The sequence below is a fragment of the Diorhabda carinulata genome, chromosome 1 (genome assembly GCF_026250575.1).
Source record: "Diorhabda carinulata isolate Delta chromosome 1, icDioCari1.1, whole genome shotgun sequence".
NCBI classification, from domain to species: Eukaryota; Metazoa; Arthropoda; class Insecta; order Coleoptera; family Chrysomelidae; genus Diorhabda; species Diorhabda carinulata.
The window spans coordinates 25,305,839-25,329,027 of NC_079460.1; the positions used below are offsets into that span (position 1 = coordinate 25,305,839).

Sequence of the window (23,189 nt, forward strand, 5' to 3'; positions counted from 1 at the left end):
GAAATTCTTGAAGATCTTTATGCAGTTCTTCTATATTATTCAAGTATTCTACTTCCTGGTCCACCTAACCCAGCCAAAACAATCATAGGTGTAAAATGTATATCAGGATGACCAAGAAAGAATTCGACGTGGTTCACAATTTACTAGAAAGTAAATTAAAGAAGCAAAATACAAATTTTAGAGAAGCAATATCTCCAGAGGAATACTTTTAATAACTTTAAAGTAGAAAACAACAAAATAAAATATATTTTCTTAAATACAACCGAGTATAAAATTATTATAAAACTAGACATAATATTATTTTTGGAAAAGTAGATTAATCGTGGCCCCCGGGCCAAAATACTTAAGGTTAGAAATACTTAATTAGTTATACATATAAAAATGTCCAGCTACATAGTGAGATTTGAAACTTATTACAAAAGAATCTGCAACCAACTTAAAATTAAACGAGTCGTAATTATAAAACTTGCGATAAAACAACCTCTTGTTATCTTCAAACGCTAATGTTTTTGAACAATATCAAGTCTCTTGAATCAAACGGTTTGAATCAACATAATAGTATACCTGAATTTTGAACATTACTCTTTTGTTCATCAGAAGTTGGATTACCTGATATAGATAGCCATAGTGTCTGTTCACATATTACAGTTTTTACAGCATTTTCTGAACGCTGTCAATAGGTTTGTTCCAACCTGCTAGTCGGGACCGTACTTGGAACGGTTATCGGAAGCGTTTATAGATATTTTCTGCGCAATCTTCCTGCTATGCACCGTTCTTCTAACAGTACTTGTAATCAACCAAGTATCGAAAAGACCGTCGTTTATGAACCGTTTCAGGGACAGTCTTTTCTGAACTTGGTTGATAGTAAGTACTGTTACAAGAACCGTGCATAGCCGGAGATTCCAATAAATTATCTTCTCTGAAGACGTTACATTTCAGTATTCTATTGGCGCTACCACGGCAATCCTACGCCAAACCAAGCGTCGTTTGGTTCAGATTGATGAGACAGCCTACTGATTGGCTCGGCACCATTAGAAAACTAACGTATGCTACCACCTACTCGAGATTATTACAGTAATCCGACGAACTATTTATCACATTTTTGTATATGTATGGACCTACCTATATTAAAGCATTCGACGGAACTATTATTATTTGTTACACCGACCATGTAAACGTTGTTGAAATAATAAACTATATAATATCTATTATAATTGAAAAAAATTTGACTCCACAAAAACTTAAAATAATCTTTTATTACAATCAATGTAAACGCTCCTTATATTTTGTGGTTCGCTTAATGTTAATGGTGCTATTGTTTCTGTTATTATTATTTATTAGGTTAGATTTAAAATAAACATACAAATTGACACATACTATTTGTATATATAAGTGCTAAAGCTCGTAAAGAAATAATAGGCTATTAATGTTTATCTATGTGGTAGGTAGTTATTTTCTTAATGCTGTACAGACGATACGATGTAATATCAAGTGCGTATATTAATATTGGAAATACGGGGTGCGCAAAAAGAGCCCAGGATTTGTGTAAGGAAGTATCCGTGCAACATGGGTGTTTGTTGTTGAACAGTATTTCAAATCAGATAAATAGGTCATTATTGTTCAAAAAACTTTAGTAAAGAACTTTAATATCGATGGTAATAGTTCGATACCTGTTCGCAGCACGGTACTTTATTGGGTGTAGTCGTTTCGTGGAACAGGATCAATTACAAATAATAAATAAATTGGATGTTCTTATACGGTACTAACTCCAAAAATTGTTAACAAGTTAGACCTTCTTCGAAGTTCTCAACGCTTACTAGTCGGCATGATCTTGTGTTTTTGTCTCTTTGTTCCGAAAATTCTCGATTAAAGGTAAAAACTTTGCTTCTTCAAAATGAATCAGACTTGTTAATTTTACCCTACATACATCTATGAGAGCACAATATGATGTTAATAAACTAACATAGAATTAAAAAAATTCAAACACAATATTAAAAACCGTATGCTGCAAAATCGATCAGTTATAGTAATAAACCATTCACCTTCAATAACTCGAAATCGTGTTGTCCTGTACTTAATTCATTTATTTTGCTAAACAATTTAGGAAATTTCAAATGCCCAAGTTAGGAGATATACATCCGGGCAGGAGCCAACTTTACATTCAGATTTTTAAAATCCATGAAAAATTATCAATAGCGATTCTAAAAATATCTACCCATATTACCCATATTTTTATAAAGTATTCATCTAGATTATATATCAGGAATTGAGGCGATTAACGATACATTTAATCATGTAGGTTCATCTGGTTCATCTTATAAGAAATGCTAGTCAAATATCTTCTGTAATTTGGTTTTACGAAGATTCAATATATTACAAAATTCTTTTTCATTTTTTTGTATGGATTAATATCACATTATCGATGCAGGTTCAAAATATTGCCAATGACTTAAATTACAACAAATATGAATTTTTTTCATTTGATTGGTTTGTATGTCTTCATTTAAAAAAGTACGTAGTATTTTTTATTTCTTGTTTTTACTTTAGATATTGTTCAATTTCTCGAATTACGTTCAAGAAATACAGTTTGAATTTTTTTAGTAGTTTTTTAAGAATAAGGAAAGATATTTTTATTTTAAATTTTTAAAGATATTTTCAAAAGATAGATAACGTTTTATATCCATATAATTATTAAATTAGATAAATATTTTCATTAAGAGGTTAGGTTGTCCATTCGGTTTTTTGCAAAGAATGCAACTTCCCTTATTACAATACATAGATCGTTATTCGATTGTTTTTTTGTACTTTGTACTGTCCCAGATTGATTTTCTCAATATTTGATAACAATTTTTCTTTTTCTTTATTACCATATCGATGTGGTAACAAACATCAACCCTAAACTCGGCAATGAAAAGCTTGCATTTCTAAATTGAATTGAAATTGTTTGATTTTAGTAATATTATTTAAATTTCGGAATTTATGAAAAAATTACTGCTAGGTTCATTTAACAAAAATTCAATACAAATAGATTGAGTGAATGTATCAAATTGTTTTTGGAACATTTGTAATGTACAAATAATTAATATATAAATTGCTATAATAATTATAAAACAATTTTAAATGTCGATCCGCTCCTGGCTTTTCTTGTAACAAGTGACCAAAATTATTTCCTTAGTGCGGGAGACAAAATTATGTGAGATTTATATTCCAATTCAAAATAAAAATAAATATCATGTCCCCACTCCATCCATCATCTTCAGTCACAGGAATTGTAATGGTTATAATCGTGACCCAACCCGCAGTGAGACTTTGAACATTCGGAGTAATGCATGATGTTATGTTTACCTCAAAACTTGTTACTTTCGTTTCGTGTCTCAGGTTTTGGTGATCCCTGTGTATTATTATCTAAAGTTTTCACTACATAATAAACAATGTCGAATTACTATTACAATGACAGTGATACTACCAATGTTATTAAATATTCAAGGGAAGCGACTATTTTGGCGGCATGCTGTGCAATTATTTTTTGTGTTATCGGCGTTATCGGTAAGATTTAAATTACATCTTATTTTTGGTTTTCATCCATGCAAAACAGAGGTGAAGATATAACAAAGGTTTTTTTTACTATTTAATAATTTTTTTCATTTAGATGTCCAAGCTTGATATATAGTAATGAGGATTGTGTAGAATTAGTTGAAATTTCTTTACTTCTGTGTTGAATAAAAACGCTGAAAATGATTTAAATAAAAATTCAGGTTAATATGTATATTGGTTATACAACCAAATTAAAAATGCTTTAAGAAAACAACAAATTTAATTGCAAAAATAGTGACTAGTTGGTACTGATAAAATATGAAGAAAACTACTATTTATTGCAAATTTTACAGATAAAATCATGGAAGAATGATTGTTAATTTGAAAGAGAGTGAGTTCCGCTTTTGATAAGAATATTTGCATTACCCAAGAAATGTATATTCCCTAGTAAGACTATATAAGCAACAAAAGTTTATTTTATTGTACATTTCTTACATAAATATGTATATTATTCACACAATCTATTACTGTCTATACAGTGTTTTTAATAAAATTATTGCCTTAGTGAAATTTTGTTATTACATAAACTTCTATTTGCATCAAATTTTATGACTAGCACAATCATCTGTTTTGTATAATTGATATCTTAATATTTTAAACAAATTATAGTTAGAAAAAAAAAACAGTAAAAAAAGACGCTGTTATAGATAAAAGTAAAAAAAAATTTTCTAAATAAAAATAGAATGACTAACGAGAAAATTATTCTATTTTTTTATTTTTGACCTTTTAGTTTGATCAACTATAAAAGTGAGCTTTTCAGTTTATTTCAACTATAATTTATTTTATAAGTCTATAAACAATGAAAGTGTTCTTAACTACAACCTATAGTTGCAATATCAGGTCGTTTTATGAATCATTTTGCAAACTAATAATTTCATTTATTATTTTACCGTTTAAGGACCGCGCGGCTAAAAGCTGCAACATAAGTGTATTCAGCAGCAAATAGCCAAGTAGGTGCTCAACTCAGAATGATAATTTTCAAACGGTAACTATTAATATTAGTTTAATTCACTAATTTATTGACGCAGTCGGTTTAGTAAACTCCTATTCTCAGAAAGCGTTTTTGGATGGAAATTGTTAAACCTAATGATGCAAATCAGGTGTATAGGGCAAAATTATTTAATAATTGTATTGTCATCGGCTCTTGATAAGTTAGCTGAACTTGACCTGATCGTTTGAACTAGGTAAAAAATCGTGATCGAAATTTTAGTTCAAAGATTCCGTTAGTTGATACATAGGCAAGTTAAAAATACCTAATCTCTCCACAATAAAAATTTCATTATCTGCTTGGTTAGTATAAACAGTTTTGCAGAGCTATAATTCATGCTATCATAGATTTCAACAGTCCGCACTCTTTTCTTTTCATCAGAAACAAATTTTCTCGCTAGAAACGAGTTCGTTATCTGCTCTATATGGAATGGAATGAGTGATAGATTTCTTCTAAACAAGTTCTTATCAAAAACACTTATTTTTTCACTGCAGATATTTGTTCAATCTATCTATTTTTATCAACTGATAGCAGCGGTACATATTTTATATAGCTTGTATATTTTCTTTAATTTTCAACTTTAAACTCAGTATTAACGGTTATTTCGTGTCTAAGTAAGAGATAAGAGATCGTTTTTAACCAAAGATATTTGAACATGACGGGTTTTTTCTTTGTTAAATATTGCTGCACAAGGTTCAATTAATGTGATTGCATATGGCCGTGGTAAAGAAGTCAAACATCGCTTGTTGAAAGCTTCTTCTGAATGTGTAAATAATTTAAATACTCCATCGTGGTATTTATTCTTTAGTTGTCATGTCAATCTCCCGAAGCGCATTCGTAGTGCTTTTTTTATCTTGGCGATTAAAATGCTTCTACTGTGAAGACCGTAACTTTCTGGATCATATCCAAAAATTCATGATTCATCTTCAATAATGATAGGGTTTCCACTATTGATATATCTATTTATTTTTCTCTCATTTTTATAATAACAATATGCGACGAATGAACAAAGACTAAACAAATGTATTACATTCAACAACTAACATTATCGATGCTTTTGGGATAGACTTCGCAGTTATGATTTTATTTGCTTTAACAGTATGACTACTTTTGCTTTAACACTACTCGTGTACTACTTTTATTTACATTACATCTTTTCAAATTATAATATTGAAATTTCAGTTTTTTTTATTTATGGCAACCACTAAGTTATCTGGAAATTCCGTCTGTATTGGGATTCTTTGTTTTGTCGTTACGTGCTTCTCCATGTTCTATTTCTGTTTTTATTTAAAAAATATTCATCTAATAATATATTTTTTTGAAAAACAAAATAAAGTGAATTTTATTCCAATTTTTTGTTAATTGGTTTGTTTTCATTTCGGATGAACTCAAATTCTCTTACCCCTATGATTTTCTATGCATTTTGACTTAAATTTCTTTATTCTGTAGTTGTTATTTGTATTAGCTCATGCCCAATTATTTTATCCTATTTAGTATATTTTTCATTACAAGTTATTCTTTTTCATATCTATGAACGCATTTGGCCATATTCCTCTTTTATAAAAACTAGACAAGAAAATGTAAGAGTAGCGGAATCAGGTACATACCTCTTAAATGTTGTGTAACTTCTAACCGCAACTCCTAAACGAGTGTGGTACATGCTGGAAATTAATTCCGCAGATGCTTGTCGCTAATCTATCCAATTAAAACAAACAATCACACAGGTAGTACATAAAATATTTATCGCACAACTGACAGAGCTCTAGGTGGAAGTTGAACATTCCAGGTATAGAGACTGTTGTGGCTGTCGTCCCTAAATCTGTCTCAAAGCAATCTCAAGTGAAGAATACCTCGAGACTGAGATCAGGATTTTGTCTCACACACATATTTTATACGCACTCATTATATTTACATACAGACAAAATTGTTGATTGGCACTTTTATGTAAACATTGTACAATTTTCTTTTCATAATATGTATATTACTTTTCTATATGAACTATACGAAAATAAATGTCCTGTTTTTTACATTTTTAATTTGCTATATGTCGGTTTTCATAACGAAAAATTCCTACACCTCAATTTGAAAATGACGTAACTTGCTAAGACTAGTCTTTAATTCTATGAACAGAATATAATTAAAAGAAAATGAAACAATTCATTTTCTTTTAATTATTCTTTCTTTGTTTATTGACAACGAAATACGTTTTTATAATAGATAGTGGAAACAAATCAATCCTAAAAGCAAGGAAAATATGTTAAATTGGAGGGGAAGACAAAGTTAATACGAGTAGTACAGCATTGATATAATCGCTTTCAATAGTGGAATAGGAGGAGGATTTGACGCTTTAACATCGTTCGTGCTAAGATCCTCCATCTACGTGGGATATTGAGGTTATAAGAAAGCAGTAGAAAACCGTCCTTACACTCGCCGATTATCGGACTCCCTTCTTAAGATACCATACATCACTATTTAAATCCATTAGGTACTTATGATTTACAAAAGTTGTCGAAGAGTGCGACAAGAATTAATTTAGAATTAGGGTTGAAGAGGCAATAGTGTAGAGACTGTTTTAGAAAGATGTGATCTTATTATATGACAGTTCGTCAATATAATATATTTTTTTAACAAACTATTTATATTAGTCTTTTTTGTTGGACCTTTCGTACCAAGTTAATTGTTTTCAAACATAAGTGTGATTACAGTGATATTAAGCGTTTATCGAAACGATTACTGACTAGTGGAATCTTAGATAGAAGCTGTTCTTTAAACGATTTTTCGAATAAATCTGCTATCATGTCTTCATGATAGTTATCATTATAGTCAAAATTGTCCATCCATCCGTAATTTACTACATTATATCTGTCGCGCCATATATAATCTTGTAGTGTGCTCATTTTTGTTGTAAAACTTTCTCAATGCCGCAATCCTGTTCTCCTTGGACAAATCATGTTAAATTCTACGTAGAAAACTTGGCATTTTTGTGTCAATATTTTACAATTTTTCCTTACAAGTTTTTCTATTTTGACTACTGTTTGCGGTCCTAGAAGTTTGCAACGATAAAAAAAATATTAATTTAATTTTAAATTACACCGTTTCAACATAGTTCCAAAGATTTCGCATTTAGCCGACGTTAATCAAGTATACATGGACTCTCTACTTTACTTTGCATATACGCTCTATTAGTGAAACGGACTTTGATTGCTCCATATAAAACCAACTTCTACAATTGAGGTTTGAAGAAGTATACAATGTTAATTATATTCCATCACGTTTTATTGTTGAATTGTATTGAAGTTTGTTAGAGAAAAAGTAATTATATACATCGAAGGAGTGATAACCGATATTTACCAAAATTTTCTCAGGTTTCGAACTTTTATTGCATTGCAAGCATAGTGAGCATATCCTATGTGATAGCAGAAACAAAGCACGTCTCAGGTGTGACGAGTAATTATTAAGTGCACGAAGTAGTACATCATTCAATTCTGTTTAACTTCTTTTTTGTCACTAGCCTTTGTAGTGTAGAGAACTATCTTCCAAAACAACGCTTATTTCTTATACTCGAATGTATTTATCCATGTTTTCAATTTTTTCAACAGTTTTTGTAATACCAGTTTCAAAGTTATTTCAATTTCCACTTGTTTATTTGTAATCAATATTTGTGTGGCTCATGATATTGATGATAATATAATATTTATCGTTACTCTTTAGTTCCTGAGTTCCTGGTTTTACTTAAAAATATATTCAAGTATAGAAATTTTCCTCACAATTTTGCTCAAGTTAACTGAAGACTAGTGAGTAAGCTTTATGATGAATTTTTAGATGAGTTTCTAGAAAATAATTCTCGGTATTAGTTTTAGAAGTCATTTTCGACGGTATTAGTTTTAGAAGTCATTTTCGACAAATTATGAATACTGACTTTTTATGCCCGTATTTCCGTTTCCTTAAAAAAAATAGGTGAATGCTAGTGTAAAATTGAATGCTAATTCAAATTTAACTCTAATTTAATAGTAAACAAATAAAATGAATGAAGTTTTATCGGTGCTTAATAAAATTGGAAGTTTTTATGAACAATTTCCGGCTTTGATTTCGTTATCATTTCCAATTGATCACAAAAACATAAATCGGACTCGTTTGAGAAAAAAATTGTGAATTATATATTCGCGAATTTGTATAATATTTTCAGTATGACTCAATATGTCATCGAATTATTTCATAAATTTAGTAGAAATGATCCTGATTCCAGTCCTGTCTTATTTCTTGAACTATATCCGTTATTTTAAGACTCGCATCTGACACATTTTGGTAAACATTTCCAGGTAGTTATTGATTGAACCCTCCCTTTATTCGACGGAATTGTATTTTGTCTTGCTGTTATGTAAGGGTGAATCTCAGCTGTGGTTGTTTTAATGATTTTTTTTTCACAGAAAAACCTTAATTTATTTTGTGAATTGTGTGAACTGAGAATCATAGAAATGATAAGGAAATTACAGATCTTAATATTCTTGGTGAACTGCAAAATTAATTCTTGAATGGAGTGGGAAACAGTGAACATATTTTCACATCTACAATATTATTGGTCTACAACAAAAGCATAATTTAAAAAAATTCTCTAGTGAATGTAAATTTCACCTATATTGTTTTAAAGCAAATAGAACGCAGTAATTTTATTACAAAAAAATTATAATTATTAGATATTGTGTGCAAATTTAAAATTTTGCGATCGAGGGTTGGTCATTTAGAGAGCTTTCTTCAATAGAAATCGTCAGCAGCTGTTCTATTGGCTGAAGACTCAAATCAATATTGTGAACCGCACAAACGGATTTCCTTTGTATCGATATGACATTAAATGAAACTGGTAAGAACCAAAGAAGAAGAAAATAAATAATAATAAAGGACCATTTGTGAGAATGCAGGTACTACGAAATCGATTTACTACAAGTATACTCTACAGTATGAATTTGTTCATCGATGTAATTACCGCGTAACCGTCGTAAGCAACGGCTTCACTTTCCTCGAAATCAAAATTGAGGAAAATATCAATGAGGCAATCGACTTTTTATAATTCTGTCAGTTAGTGATGTTCGTCTTAGGTATAGATATCCTGGTGAACAATATGATTGATGTAATCTTGCAGAAAAGGTCGGCTATAGTGGTGGGTTTGTTATAATGAGGTGGAATTACATAACAGACATTTTTAATCTCATGTAATTTCATATGCTCCATTCATAAGAAACAAAATGCTATTAAAGCATAAGAAATTACGCCACGGTTAGAGCTTCACAGCATCCACCTGAAGGTTTAGATGAACTGTCAACCATATTAATTGTGAGTCAGTAAATTATGCAATGAAATGATTGATTGTTTTCGTTCATCCAATACTCTTATTCCTATGGTTTTTTAAGTAATATGTCTGACAAAGTTCTAAGTTTTTATACCGCCATTTACAGGAGTCTTTTAATTTTTTCTCATGTTTATTTATAATTTTACAATATTTACACTAATTTTGTGGCCTAGTGTCATAAAACATGTGTCTGAATAATTGAATCGTTAAAACTTTAATGTGGACGGATTTTTTTGATTTTGTGTAGACAATCAAAACAGGTCGTTAAATTCAATTTTATTATTAATTTTTACTATAAATAGATGACAATCTTGTTTTTGTTTTAAAACAGATATGTTGCCATGAAGTATATTATGAAAATATTGCTTACTAAAAACATAAACATTTCATATTCTGTGCTACCACTATATGCTATACACAACAATAACACTAGAAATTCCTTGGACAATTGAAAATAGTGCATTGTCATTTGATTGTATTGCCATTTATGGGCCATTTAAATATATAAATTACGTCCTCGTATATAATAGTCTAAGATCCCACCCCTTGATCTTGCAGATTAAGAATAGGCTGTCGTAAAAAATTAGCCGCAATTACCTGTAATTAATTTTAATGTCACTAATAAACTAATATGACTTGCAGCTATATGTTTTTTCAGTCAATCTTACAGCATTTGAAAGAAAATGATTGTCACAAATCAAAATAAAATGGTTGCCAGCTCTCAGTCGGCCGCAGCATTAGGTTGCCAGGTGTACACAGGTATATTATTGTTAATTAACTGCATTTTCAGGTTTTTTTTTAATTCTTATGTAAAATTAAAGTTTTATATACATTGAACATAAAAATCCGTGGTTGCCAGTTGCAGAATGGCCGCAAACAGAAGTTGCCATGATTTTTGTGAACGACTCTCGCTCTAGGTAAGTGGAAGCGCAAGAGAGAAGATGCACGCATTGTTACGTGCTGTTAATAATAGTATAAAGTTGTGAAAATTTTGTTTTATTATTTTTTCACTTATTATCTATTAAACATAAATTTTTGGGTATAAACTGTACAAGTGTCGCAGCTGCCAAGCTTTGTCCTTATTTATCACACGTAACAACGCGTGCATCCTCTTGCGGTTCCACTTACCTGGAGCGAGAGTCGTTCACAACAATCATGGCAACCTCTGTTCGCAGCCATTGTGCAACTTGCAACCATGAATTTTCATAGTTAATGTATATAAAACTTTAATCTTGCGTAGAAATTTGAAAAAAACCGGTGAATGCAGTTAATTAACAATAACATACCTGTGGCAACATACACTTGGCAACCCTAATGCTGCGGCCGACTGAGAGTTGGCAACCATTTTTATTTTGATTTGTGACATCATTTGCTTTCAAATGCTGTAAGATTGACTGAAAAAACATAAAGCTGCAAGTCATATTAGTATATTAATGACACTAAAATTAATTACAGGTAATTGCGGCTAATTTTTACTAGGCAACCTTTCCCTAATCCATTAAAAAAAACAGATACTTGCAAGATTAAGCGGTGGGATCTTAGACTATAACGTAATTATTTCTCTATAAAAAACAATGTGCTAGAAATTAATTTTTTTAAGTTACTAATATCAGTTGAATATTATTCAATAAAGATTTAGAGCTGAACATATAATCCCTATTATCAAAAATATACGAGTAGGTTATCTAGTAAGAGAGTTTGTTTCATGTAAATATAAGTTGGTTGGGAAATTCTTCAACTAATATAAAGTGATTTTGAAAATGTTCAAAATGACAATTGCCAACATTCTATTAGGAAAATTTTTGTCTTCAAAAATAGTTTTAATCCATAATTTCCACATAATACGCATTTTTTCATAAAATTCTATAAGCATTTGTCAAAAGAGCTAAGATCTGGAGTTCAAAATGACCAACCAATAACGGTTCCTTTCATTGCAACGTCTACAGTATTGCTTATCATGTACTTAATAAATTTTCCAAATAGTTACTACCTTTGAGATCAGAATTATATATTTTGCCAGCTATTTTACGTTTGTAAACTGGTGTAAATTAGACCAACCAAACATCAATGATTCAATTCATAAACCACTTTTTTCTTATACTTGACATACAACATTATTAAACAAATTTTTTGATGATTTATACATATTTTGCCCATGCAATTTACTATTAAGCTATTGATATTGTCTATTAACGTTTTTATATTGAACTAATTCTTCTTTCGGAATATTAACTGGACAGAAAACAAATAAAGTATTATGAGGTGCGACCTTCGGTACAGTAGACATCGTTTTTCAGTTTACATTGAGCAATAGAACTCTTTCAGTTCCGTTCACCGTGCATCACATTTTTAGAACACCTATCTGTTTAATTGAATTTATCTCAGATATTCATATAGAACGTTTCCGTTCAACTATATATCAATTTAAGTTGTATGTTGCAAGCCTTTGAATAAATTGTTTATTTTTTGGAACAGATTTTAACAAATAAATTTATGAACCGTGATTAATTTTACACGTTCAATGTAGTCACACAGAAGATAGTAGGACCTGAAAACGGTTGAACTTTTACAAAATAATCAATTGTAAACTCAGCATTTATTTTATTATATATACTTGTATTTTAGCTTTAGACTATAATTTTCGTACAGATTTTATTAAGATAATTTTGTTGTATCAAAATTGCATTAAATACATTTTTAGCAGGATGTACTGGCGTCCTAAGAAACAACATGCATCTTAAAAACTAAATTCATTAGAAGACGCAATAGCTTATGTAGACGAATACAAGAATTACGGAAGGTGAAATCAGTGAACCTAGAAACCATCCTGTCCGAAATAATCAAAATAAATTTTAAAATCCTATTAAAAATAATAATTATTATCCATGAAATAATCCATATCAAAATACTAATTTTAACAATTATCGAAATAATAATAATAACTATCAGAGTTGACTGTCAACTAATCGACATTCAACCACGGCATCAGTAACCAAGAAGATACCCAACAAATGCTCAAGTTTTTGGACCACAACGAAATGTATTTAGACCAAATCAAATTCCCGCAAATAGATTGCCAAAACCTGAACCGATGTCCACGACATCCAAAAATTTCACTTTCAATACTAGAAATAATGATAATAAAAATATATATCTTAGAAATTTAAATCAAAACCAATCAAATTATAATAATCTTAATAATCAATTTTTCCAAAATACCAATCAGAAACTAAACTTTGTATCGGAAGAGCTATATGCTAACGATTTTGAAAACGAATTTGAAGAACAGATAATTTTGAAAACTCTACATACGCAGTAGAAAACAACGAACCAAATCAAAATTTTCACGAAATCCCTCAAACCAAGAAACGAAAATGGTAGAAATTAATATAGCAACAAATAACCCACTCCCGTACATCGAAATTGGCCATCAATTGCAGAAAAATTTTATCCGCCATGCATTTATCACTCCAACATTGATATAAAGACTTTATTCACAAATAGAATAATAAAATATCAAGCAGAAATACCAGCGCTCAGAGAATTTAATTATAAAGGTAGCATTCATTATATATTGTATAATTTCCACGAATATTTCGACGGCATATTAGGTATAGAAGATATGCTCAAAATGAACTTTAATATAGATCTTTATAATAAACACTTATTTGGCAGTCACACATCCGTTCCCATAAAATGTAGCGCACCAACAGATATCAAATTTGAATTCTCAGTAGGGCCAACCAAAAAATTATTAAAATTTATACCTGTCAGCATAACAGATGGAGAAATTCTGATTAAGGAAATACATTTAGGAGAATGACATATCCCTGAAACTTTAACAATAGCAAAAAATGATTACGCAATAGTAAAAATTACTAACAAAACAGATAAAAAAATTTCAGTAACTTTAAATATTTTAACTGTACCATGGGAAGATCAGATTTTGCAAGATATGGAAAATCTGGGAGTACGTGACTGACTGGAACAAACAGATGCAGGACAGAGGAAAATGGAGAACAATAGTCGAAACTGCAAAAATAAGTGATAAACTATACCAATAAACTAAATAAAAAACAAAAAATAGATATGAATTATTTACGAAGAATTCTAAAGAAAAAAACATTACTAAACTTCACTTCAAAAAACTATTGACGAAATTCCTGTCCACACAAAATCATATAGAAACCCCTACATACATAAAGAAGAAATTCAACGCCAAATCAATGATATGTTAGATAAAGGAATTATAAGAACCTCCTATTCACCTTGGAGCTCACCAATATGGATAGTAAGCAAGAAAATGGACTCATCTGGACGTCAAAAATGGAAACTTGTAATAGATTATCGTAAACTCAATGAAAAAACAATTCCAGGCAAATACCCCGTTCCGAACATTAATTACTTTTGAGACAAACTAGGTAGAGCACAATATTTGAGTACTTTAGATTTAGCCAGCGGATTTCACCAAATACATATGTCACCAGAATTAATCGAAAAAACAGCCTTCAGTGACGACAATGGTCACTACGAATTTCTTCGCTTGCCTTTTGGATTAAAAAAATTCACAGTCCATTTTCCAGAAAGCGATGGACGAAATTTCAATAGAATAAAATTTGTATTGTGTACATGGATGACATCATAATTTTCAGCACAAGTCTTCAGGAACATATCCAAAATTTCCAATAAGTATTTTTTAAATGAAGAGAAGCCCGTTTAAAGATAGAATTAGACAAATGTGGATTCCTCCGCAAATAAGTTGAATTTTTAGGACATGTAGTGTTGGGATATTATAGAAATTTTATTAAGAATTTTGCTAAAATAACAAAACCTATGACGAATTGCCTAAAAAATAAAACAAAGTTGAAAACACTCAAGAATTCGTAAATTGTTTTAATATTTGTAAGAATCTATTAACCTCAGAACCAGTATTAGTATATCTTGACTTCATTAAGTTATTTAAGTTAACAACCGACGCTTCAAAATATGCTATCGGAATAGTGCTGTCCCAAGACGGACATCCAATTGCATACGCGTCGAAAACCGTTAACAACGCTGAAATTAATTATTCAACGATAGAAAAGGAATTATTAGCAGTTGTTTGGGTTGCAAATATTTCAGACCCTATTTATTCGGTCGCGAATTTCTTATTTTAACAGATCATAAACCATTACAATAGTTGTTCTCATTTAAAGAACCTAACTCACGAATAGTTAGATGGAGACTAAGGTTAGAAGAGTTTATTTATAAAATCAATATTTAAAAGGTAAATCTAACTTGCCGCAGATTGCTTATCAAGAACAAATCCTAATTATGAACCTAATGCTCTCGACTAAATAATTGGATGTTAATATTGACGATCTCGATGATATAATCCAGAGAGAAATTGAAAATCTACCACAAGGAGAAATAACTCAGGAATCAACTGAATTTAATTATTTTACAGATTTACTATTGAACGACTTAGAAAATATCTTGTAAGATAAAAGAATCGATAATGAGAAGATTAATGTAATATCGAATGTGCAAATTAAACCCCCCGATGAAAATCTAACAAACTGATTTGGAAACAATTCACACTACCCTAGAAATTCCCTATCAGTAATAAAGCTTTAAACTCATATAAAAATCAAATATTATGAACATGCGGTAAAGTAAACGAAATCAAAACAAAAACTTTTTGAAAAAAAAAACGCGTTTATATGTTGTTTTATCGAGAAGAAATTTAGAACAGAACATATACCAATTTGTTAAGGAATTTATAAATCCCAAACACTTATATGCCTTATATTATAGTGAACCTTAAAGTCCCGAAACGTTTATTGTAACCGTAATTTTACAGGATGTTACACTTTGGGAGGACAAATACAAAAAATGCAATACAATCACATATTTAAAAAGGGACATAGAGGAATAAATGAATTAAAAGCATCACTTGGTTCAAAATATTACTGGCCAAAAATAGTAGAAGATATAGAAAAATGATAAAATATTTACATACAATCTATACACATAATCAAATTCCAAAATTGAAAAAATTCTTGACTTATTATCTCTTTTTAGGCGCACAAGTAACCGTTGATTCCAAAATCATTTTTGCAATCCACATAACTATATTAAAATCTGAAATAGCAGAATTTTACCACCTATACCCAGATATACAAAGTCATAAAATGTTAATTCCCGTACGAGCCTACTTGGCAAAAGCTGCAGAAGTAACATTGATCCAAAAAGAATGTCCAATATTAGAAGACGAGTATTACTGTCGACAAGAAATCAGATAAAGAGATAATTGCACATTAGAATTATTAAATGGTCACTGTCCTACACATTGCTATACCACTGAAGCGAATCTCTAAAAGCCAATAATAGAACAGAGAAAAAACAACGAAATTCTGTTTATTCCAAATCAAACAATAAAAGTCTTGTCTAAATGCACGTCAGATCAATATTTAGAAATAATTCAACCATCAATAATCAGAATTCCAAAATTGACTTGACGATATCAGTAAACTAGCAAAGAACCTGAAACCAATTGAAGAATTAGAAATTTCAAAAACAACGACAATATTTAGTTCACTTTCGGCTATCATAATCATCATACTCATCGTAATAATAATTCTGTATTTCCTGAAAAGAGGTAGAAGGAAGTTGAAACCAAACAAAATGGAAGAAATTGAAATGGACCCGAAAAACAATTCCATTATTTTTCGATATTAAGAAGGAGTTACGGACCTGAAAACTGTTGAACTCTTATAAAATAATCTTGTATTTTAGATTTAGGCAATGATTTCAATGTAGATTTTTGGCACAGATTTTGTTCTTTTGTTTAGTTAATATTGTATTTTTGTCTTAATAAAGTTGTTATTTGTAATTTGATATATATTTTTTTAATGTATTAATCATTGGAAAATCATATCTAGCAGTATGTTATGTATATAAGTATAAGTTTTATTTTCATAAATAAATTAAAAATTTCAATTATCCTCTCTCCTTTCAAATACATGTTTTCTAATTTTATCTTGACGTGCATTTCATCTAGTCTAAGCGTGGTCTTAAAATAACTGAACTTTATAGACCGTTTTATTGGGGTAATTTACCTTCATATGGACACACCCAATAAATACAATTTTGGCATTTCCACATAATGAGAAAATTTTTATCATTTGTGTATTTCTAGCTTATATTCGTGACACCACCATGTGTCCTATTTGCTATGTTTAAATTTTGTTTTTAATTAGCTTTCTATAAAAAGATAGAACGAATTATATATTTCGATACCGGAAAACCGTTTTTAAAAACTTTATTTATTACATTCACAATAAATTACAATTTTACAAAATTGAATGAACTCACTAATTCAACAAGTGAACAAACTAAATTCATTGTATAAAGTAACTAAAGTCACCATTTGTTATTTCGCAACATTTCTATTTGTATTTAAATAAATGCTGATAACATGTTAACAAAATATATTGGTTACTTCTCATTATGTCTCAATAATTAATATATTGGTTCTGAAATGACGTCAAAAATACTTTACAGAAATACTTAAAACATAATCAATTACACCAGAGCATATCCAAAAATCATTGATAAAAAAGTATTACATTAATTATATTTATATAATTACATCTAAATGTATATATATATATATATATATATATATATATATATATATATATATATATACAGGGTGAGTCGGGAGGAGCGCACCAAACTCTAGTAGTGTATGATACACGTGAAAATAATGTAAAAAAAACTCATATGTTCTTATCCGATTTTCATTTGTTTTCAAGTTATAGCATATTAACAAATAATTATCACATAAAAATTTTCTTAATCATAGCGTTCTTTCAATAAATGTTCAAAAATACCTCCATTGACTTCTAAACATTTTATGCTTCGTCTACGAAGAGCGTTTGTTGCTCTCCTAATTGATTAATTTTCTTTTTTAATATGTGCTACAGTATTCTCAATTCGTCTAATTAGTGCATCCCGTGTGCCCACTTCTATTTTGTAGACTTCATTTCTCATCCAGCCCCATAAACAAAAATCTAGTGGTGTGAGGTCTGGAGATCTTGCAAGCCAATTAATGGGACCACCACGGCCAATCCAACGCCCTGGAAAACGTTCGTCCAAATGTTGCTTGATCTGACGAGCGATATATGCAGGAGCTCCATCGTGCTGATAGTACATCTGCATTCTAATATTTACAGGAACATTCTCTAGTAGGTCTTGTAATTCATTTTGTAAAAAATTTAGGTAGTTGTCTCCTGTGAGACGAATGTCCAAAATGAAAGGGCCAATTAAATAACTGTCAACCATACCACACAACACGTTTACAGAATAACGATGTTGAAAATTGCTTTTGACTGTTGCGTGTGGATTTTCGTCCGACCATACATGAAAGAGTATACTTGATACAACACGATGATTATTATTTATCTACCGACAAAACTCCATACGGTTAGCGTAATCCTCTGGTTGTAGGTGCTGTACTCTCTGTACGTGATAAGGATATAAGCCTTGTTCGTGGAGTGTGTTTATCGCCCTTTTTTGTGGAATTCCCAATTGAGTGGCAATTCTACGTGAGCTAGTAGTTGCATATGCTTCTACTAGATGCAGAATATTTTTTACTTCTACCAAATTTTGTCGAGCAGCGCGTTCAGATGATATGTTAGCACTGGGAAGCTTACCAGTCTCGCACAATTTGTTAAAAACTCTAATAAATACCTATCTGGCATTTTGCAACACTAACAATCACATAAATTCGAAATTAAACGTTCAGTTACTGTTCACTGACAGTTCATCAAAACGTCAGAATTATCAAATGCCTTTGAGCCTCGAATATGACATACTTTGATAATGTTAAAATTTAGATATAAGTGGAAAGCTAGATGAACATTTTTAATTATTCCATAACTTGAAAACAATCGGAAATCGGATAAGAACATATGAGTTTTTTTACATTATTTTCACGTGTATCATACACTCCTAGAGTTTGGTGCGCTCCCCCCGACTCACCCTGTATATATATATATATATATATATATATATATATATATATATATATATATATATATATATATATATATATATATATATATATATATGTCACAGTTAGAAATTTCAGTGAAGATATATGTAAAAATATCACTTTCCCAACACAATATATAAAGCAAGGAAATTGTGAATTAAAATGGTATTATTGAAAATTTCAATAGTACAATTGATTCTACGAAGGGAAAATAATTATATAGCCGGGTGCACATGGAGGGTAGAGACTAATGGCATTTAAAAACACCACTTTCACTTCTGCATAGGGTTCATATCCCCTTATATGTTAGGAAATTTTATTTATGAGAATTATCGAAGAGTTTGGTGATGATTCACAAACAGGATGTTTTGGAATCGCAAATTTAATTATGTTATCGACTATTACTCTATTAAGTATTAATATATCAAAATCCATAGATATGTTTTAATTTTCGGCTCCTTTTAAAGTGCACACACGTAAGTTGGGAAGAATGTTTATAAACTCAATTCTAGATACAAGTTGAGGGGCTATAAATGAGTTTCAATAATCCGAGAGGCTTTCAAATTGTCGAAAGAGTCGAAATTTCTTATAAGCATGTACACTGAATTTTTATTCAAAAAACAAGGAACTGGGAGAAAATAATCAAATCTGCATCAATTCAAAGGATTAACTTAATAGCAAATTTTCCCAGTTCAAAGTGAAACAATTAAAAACCCATTTCAACAACTTCTGATTTTACTATTTATGTTGTGATATGAAATCCACGCTGCGAATAATACAAGAAAATAGTGATAGTGATACGTTGAGAAGGATAGGTTTATGTTACTTAAATGAAAATTAGTTGTTTCATTTGTTATAATTGGTTTTAGTGTAAATTAAAAGAAGCAATGGGCTCTTAAAACAGTACCTCGCTAGTATACTAGACTTCCTTCAAGAAACTAGTATGGACCTTAAACAAAAATTTACTTAATTAAATATTTGATGATTTCAATTTGTTTCTTGTTTCAAAGCTTTCTATTTGGTTTTTTTTTGCTTGGGCAGCTCAAATTATTGGTCGACGACTGTGAAAAAACTAATACAATGTGTAGAAAGATAAAATTTCTAGTACAATCCGCAAGATAGGAAATCAATAAAAATTCTATATTAGTTGGCATTTTATTTACCTACATCAAAAAAAGTTATATAAAACTGAAACCCAGTTGTGTCATGTTAAAAATCCTAGTTGTCTGCGATGAACGAAAGCTTACCTGTTTATCGACCTAACAACATCTATACATCTGCTTTTTATAAAATGTCCCTTAGGCATAATATTCCTATGTTGATTACATAAATAATAAATTCTATTTTTTTATAAGCATATATATTCTTGAGTTTAGTATTTTTTTATGTATTTATAATTCATCGATGCAACTTTCATCATCATTTTCAATGATTTACAGCTGAACTGGCAATAAAGTCGACAATTTAAAGCCAGGTACTGATATATTATGAAATAATTTAATCGACATTTTTATATATTTTTCGTGATATATTGTCTTGACTTCAGGTCTCCTTTGATAAAAAATCAGTTTGAAATTTCAGTTAAAAATTTTTCGTTTCGAGCTATTTCAGTCTTCATCAAAATATTTTGATAAATTTTCTTGTATATATCAATAGCTCTTAATTTCGTCATTAACCAGTCACATAAACAACAAATAGTCTCAATAAAATTATTTGGAATTATCAAAGTAATCAAGATCAACATTTCAAAACGAGCGATTTCTATGGGGTATAGACGTTCGTCTTATTTTGTTATAGAAACATATGGCCGAAAAATTACATATATGAATTTGCATCAAGTTTGGCTTCCATCTTGTGATTCTGAATCAAGGCCGCAAAAAAACTCGTCAAAATCGGGACGTAGGAAAGACAATATTTGATTAAGAAGTTGCGCACTATGAAAATGCTTCAAAAGGTTATACTTTGACTGAATAATACTACGTTGAATTATTGAGAAGATTCACTTCTTTTAAAGAAAGTTATTTGAAATTGGGTGCTTCTAAGTACTTCTAAGTAATGTAATGTGCTGCTCTGGCGTATCAGTTTGCTACTACACCCACTTTGAGAGATTGTATTTGGAGTTACTTTCATCAACAACGCATTATCATTAAGTTTTATTTCCAGTCGCAAAAAAGAATCTCACGCCATAGTGATTTATGGTGATAGTGTAGTCTGATGACTGGCTTTTTTCTTTATCATGATAATGCGCCCTGTCATAATTCGCTTTTGATTCGTGAGATTTTGGTAACTAAAAATCTTGATTACTTAATCCACCTTATTTACCAAAAGTACTATTCGATTCATTCTTCCCGAAAATAGAAATATGCTTTAAGGGGATTACTAATCAAGAGCAGTCATTTGAAAGCGATCGGTTTAAATTATATTTGACCTTTTTACTTTGTTTTTCATAGAATTATTTACCATATTTTTTATGACTCTTATTGAAAGATAAAGAAAAGATTTGAGAAAAATGAACGGTAATACCTCTATTCCAAAAAACTTTTACTTGCGACTGGCGTAAATAAGCCATTTAAACTGAGGTCTAGAAATATTGGAAATAGTCCACCCCAAGGGCCTCTGGTATATATGTCGTTCCAATATTATCCGTTATTTCATTGAGTAATTAGTTCGATTTATTTTTTATAAAATTTGAATTTGTAATGTTAATTATTGTAACAAAAAATGTGACCGACAGATAAGTCCGTACAACCAAGAAATTTGCATCTAATTATGATATAAGTAGTACTGTAAAATGTAATTATATTCTAATATATTCTCACTTTATTTGCACACACTTTTCTGAAGGTCTAACTTATGCTTCTATGCTACTATAAAAATATGATGCATCTTTTGGAGTCAACGTCGCTGTTAAATCTTTTACCCCTTAAATCCGCTTTTACCCTCCAAGCAAAAAATAGTCGGACAGGGCCAGATCAGGGTTATATAGTGGATATTTAATCTCTGTGAACCACATTCGTGGACAAGTAACCTTGGAATGTGAAGCAGTGTGGACTGAAGCATTGTCATGAAGCAAGAGTACACATCAACTCATTTTGCTGCTCTCTTATTAAGTCACAGCAATATGTCAGTTGTATTTGATTTCTTCTAATCAATCAAAAGGATCCCCTTGCAGTCACAAAATTTTGTATTGCATGAAGATTTGTGCGAAATAGACAAAAAGGAATTTGAGGTATTCTAAGGGCTATGTTTATCTTAGTATTGAATATAAAAAAAATTATATCGAGCCATACATGAATTAAAATTTAAACTAAGCACGGATTTTCAAATAATACTATATTACAAAAATGAACAATTTGTGTGAATGACGCAATTGTTCAATATAAAAGTAAAAAAAATCATGAAACTAGGGAAAGCAAAGAAATGATTCTATTATATTATATGTTATTTTTTCCTATCGCTTATACTAATCCTGTATTGTACTGTACGTTTTCGCCATTGTTGGTGTGGTGAATCTACACACGGTTCACCTGGTGGGTAGGAATATCATAAAATTGTATGTATGTCACAAGACCCCTCACTATCTTAGAAAGAATGCGATGCCCACAATTATTTAATACTCCTAACTTTCCAGCGCAATTCTTACTTACTGTTACTTTTGGAAATAATTAAGAGTATGTGGCAACGATTTCTTCACATGGAAATATTTATTTTAAATTGAATTCAATGTTGTGAATTTAAAAAGAGTTGCCTCAATCGCTTGATAGGGGTATCTTGGATCCTTATTCTATCATACATCTCACTCTCTCGCAAGTTTCCAATAGTAACTGAACAACAGAGCTTTTTCACCAGGTGATTGATATTCGTCCTCTTCTAAATTCACTATAACAGCGAAACACAGTTCCTCGAGGAGGACTTTCATCACCACATCATGTCTCACACATGTTTTCTTGATATTTCTATGGCATATCGTATTATTCGTACTACTTATTCTATGATAGCAGAGACTCCATTGCAATTGAAGCTTTAGGATCGTGAAATTAAAAAATGCAATGTTATCAGTTCTATCTCGTTTAGTTTCGTGGTATCTCAAAATATACAGCGTGACCATCGTTAGTAATAGTAAATTTTGTTATTTATATTTTTTGTTCTGCATCAAAAACTCTACTAATTACTTTAACTTGATAAAATTAGTTGATGTGTCGTGATTAGAGTAATTCCATTAA

At 30.2% G+C, this 23,189-nt stretch overlaps 1 protein-coding gene across 1 annotated transcript in view; it reads left to right on the forward strand.

The window, feature by feature from the left end:
- The first annotated feature begins 3,271 nt into the window (after positions 1-3,271).
- LOC130895265 (protein trapped in endoderm-1) overlaps positions 3,272-23,189 on the forward strand; it is a 54,884-nt gene continuing 34,966 nt past the window's right edge. The window contains exon 1 of the mRNA XM_057802490.1: positions 3,272-3,546. Coding sequence (XP_057658473.1) covers positions 3,432-3,546 — 115 coding nt within the window. The 5' untranslated portion in view covers positions 3,272-3,431. The remainder of the gene's footprint in view (positions 3,547-23,189) is intronic.